At 46.1% G+C, this 2516-nt stretch overlaps 1 protein-coding gene across 1 annotated transcript; it reads left to right on the top strand.

Moving 5' to 3' along the window:
• Positions 1 to 351: 351 nt before the first annotated feature.
• Pmar_PMAR015768 (hypothetical protein) lies at positions 352 to 2085 on the top strand (the record flags this gene model as incomplete). The annotated part of the gene is made up of 7 exons (XM_002787272.1): positions 352 to 464; positions 721 to 816; positions 863 to 989; positions 1340 to 1403; positions 1453 to 1516; positions 1560 to 1679; positions 1999 to 2085. Coding segments are annotated over 7 exons (671 nt in total), but the record flags the coding sequence as incomplete, so codon positions are not given.
• Between the last annotated feature and the right edge of the window lie 431 nt (positions 2086 to 2516).

Genomic DNA, 2516 nt, shown 5'->3' with positions numbered 1-2516 from the left:
ATCGATGTACGGCCTCGTCGGAGTGTCATTGAACCCGGCAAAAGCGTCCATCTGAAATTCACATATCGGTTCGCGTATGTCGGAACGCACGTCATCCCTGTTGTACTTCAACTCGAACACGGCAAGCTTTTGCGACTCTTCTTAACGGGAACTACATTGCCGAGGGGAGTTCCGAAACTCAGCGTTAGACAGGAGAACATAATGTAAGGCGAGGCTGGCGGTCACCAGGGAGCGCATGCCTCAGCCTCGTACCAGTGCCGATCGGTCGAGGCACATGCCTGCAAACAGTTGAGCTTTCGAACATCGGAGGTGATGTAGGAGACACTGTTGCGGCTGGGAAGGAATCGTCAGGTTCACCGGCGACTTGGCGAATCCGCTCGAATTGCATTGAAGAGTTCAACAAGACCAACTATAATTTCAAAGTCCTCGAGATTCGTCCGTCCTCGGGTATACTCAAGCCGAATGTGAGCTGATGACCTATGATAGGCTCACTGTTATTGCTACTATAGGCAAGCACTTATTTGGACATCCTCTTCTGCCCGGTGGAAGCTATAGAGTATCATGCTCAGGTATATTGGGAGAATAGTGCTAGTGGAGAATAAACGCTTAGTCAATTTTGAAAGGGTATCGGTTATCTCTGCTGATTTTATGTGGCCTCTTGTTACCAAACTAGATTTTTTATGGAATGATAATTGAAATAATCAACTACCTTAATGATAGGTTTCCATAGAATTAGTAGAAGATACCCCAGAAGCTGTACTCGTCAAGGAAGAGCTTGCTTTTACTCTCGTTATGCCGGCCTTTGACCCGCGACGGGTGAGACCTCAGCAGTGATGGTATATGAACTTGCAATTTTTTCCAGAGAAGTTCTCTTACATCGTCAAGTAGTGTCTTCTCCCCTTCCCTCCCACTGCAAGCCTTCAGTCGTGTTCATACGCATGGGGCGGCTCTTTCGGTAGAGTATCTCGACTTTGGCCACGTCAAAGCGGGTGAGTTGCCTCCTCATAATTTATTACGCAGTTATTCATATCTATAGATATTCATCGGGGTCTCACCCGTGATATGAAAAACATATTCCACATTCCACATTTCGCATTTATGGGTCGCGGAAAAATATACGTCTTATGATTTATATAGAGTGTTATACCACTTCACGTTGAACGAGTGAAAGTCCAACATCGATATTGTTAATCTAGTACGCTCGAGTTCCACCCGTATTGTAATACTCGGGGAAAACGTGATATTCGCGCTATGTAGTAGTCGTGAAATATATTCTTCATATCTCGGATGAAACTACATTGTGCACAAGAGCGTATAATAGTGGGGCTAATTTCCGTAGGTGCGACGGTCCATCGTATAACAGTACTGGTGAACTACACCGAGGATATGGTCATGCACTACAGGTGACATGAACAAGCACCAACCACTACGTCGCAGTTGACCTCATGTTAGGTGGGATCTTCGCGGTTTGCTGCAACCTGATGGCGGGTCCAGCAGGATGGTCGTCCGGCCAGAAGTGATCAGTGTGTGAGTAGAAGTTGATCGGATGCTCTTCTTAGGAGGGTGTGATCGCGCCCAAGAGCAGCCAGATCGTGGTCTTTACGTTGGGTCGAGTTGATGCTGAAAATGATGATAATGAAGTTGCTATGATAGCGATAGATGGGGAGGTTGAGTGCTCGGTGGGTGATAATAAATGACATGTGTGGGAATCGAACTCGGGTTCTTGATATGAATATGTATCACCACTATACAGTGTTGGAATATGTGTTTGCTTTTCTCAGCTGGGCTGGGGAGTTTCCTCACTAATTATGAGAGTTCACGCACGAATTCGGGTAGAAGTGTGCAGAAAGAAAATAGGAATTTCCTTCAATTTTTATGATGTTATCAACAGATGTAGTTGACCAAGTGAATATTTTCCCACCCACCGGTCAAGAACTCAAGAGCCAATTCAACGGGGTTGATCTGTGTAGCAAACTCATTGCGATTTTTATATTCTAGATAGTGTCCTGGACGCCTTGTGATGAGATGAACGATAACAATTTGACCAGTTATAGTGATGACCCGACCGCTGATCAGTACGTGTAGGAAGAGGAGGAGGTCTCTCCTGCGATATCGATGATCAGATCGGAGGAGATTATTGTAGAGCACAAGGATCATCGTCACGAGCCTGCTTTTTCCATGAGAGATCCCTTTAGACCAAAGCATGTCTCTGTTGTTAATCGTCTAACTGTATCAAGGTAGGTTTACAGAGGTCCCGGGTTCGATCCCTGGCACCGGCAACAGGTATCGACACCTTGCCTCTACAATAGGGGGGCAGAAGTATTTAAATGAGAATCTTGGAAGATCAGTGATGTTATCGGTGGATTTGCCGTCAGAAGCCCGAGTGGACGATTTGCATCAGAGTCTGGTGGGATTTTGAAAAAAGCGAAACGTGAAACGCTTCGCTCCGCTGTAGGTCCAATCGATGCTGCAGAATTCCGACTCCAGAGATAGAGAATCTATTGCGAGGAACGCCA

The sequence above is a fragment of the Perkinsus marinus genome, assembly GCF_000006405.1.
Source record: "Perkinsus marinus ATCC 50983 genomic scaffold scf_1104296929480, whole genome shotgun sequence".
NCBI classification, from domain to species: Eukaryota; Perkinsozoa; order Perkinsida; family Perkinsidae; genus Perkinsus; species Perkinsus marinus.
The sequence above is the reverse complement of the archived record's forward strand: the minus strand, read 5'-3'. Positions and strand labels throughout refer to the sequence as shown.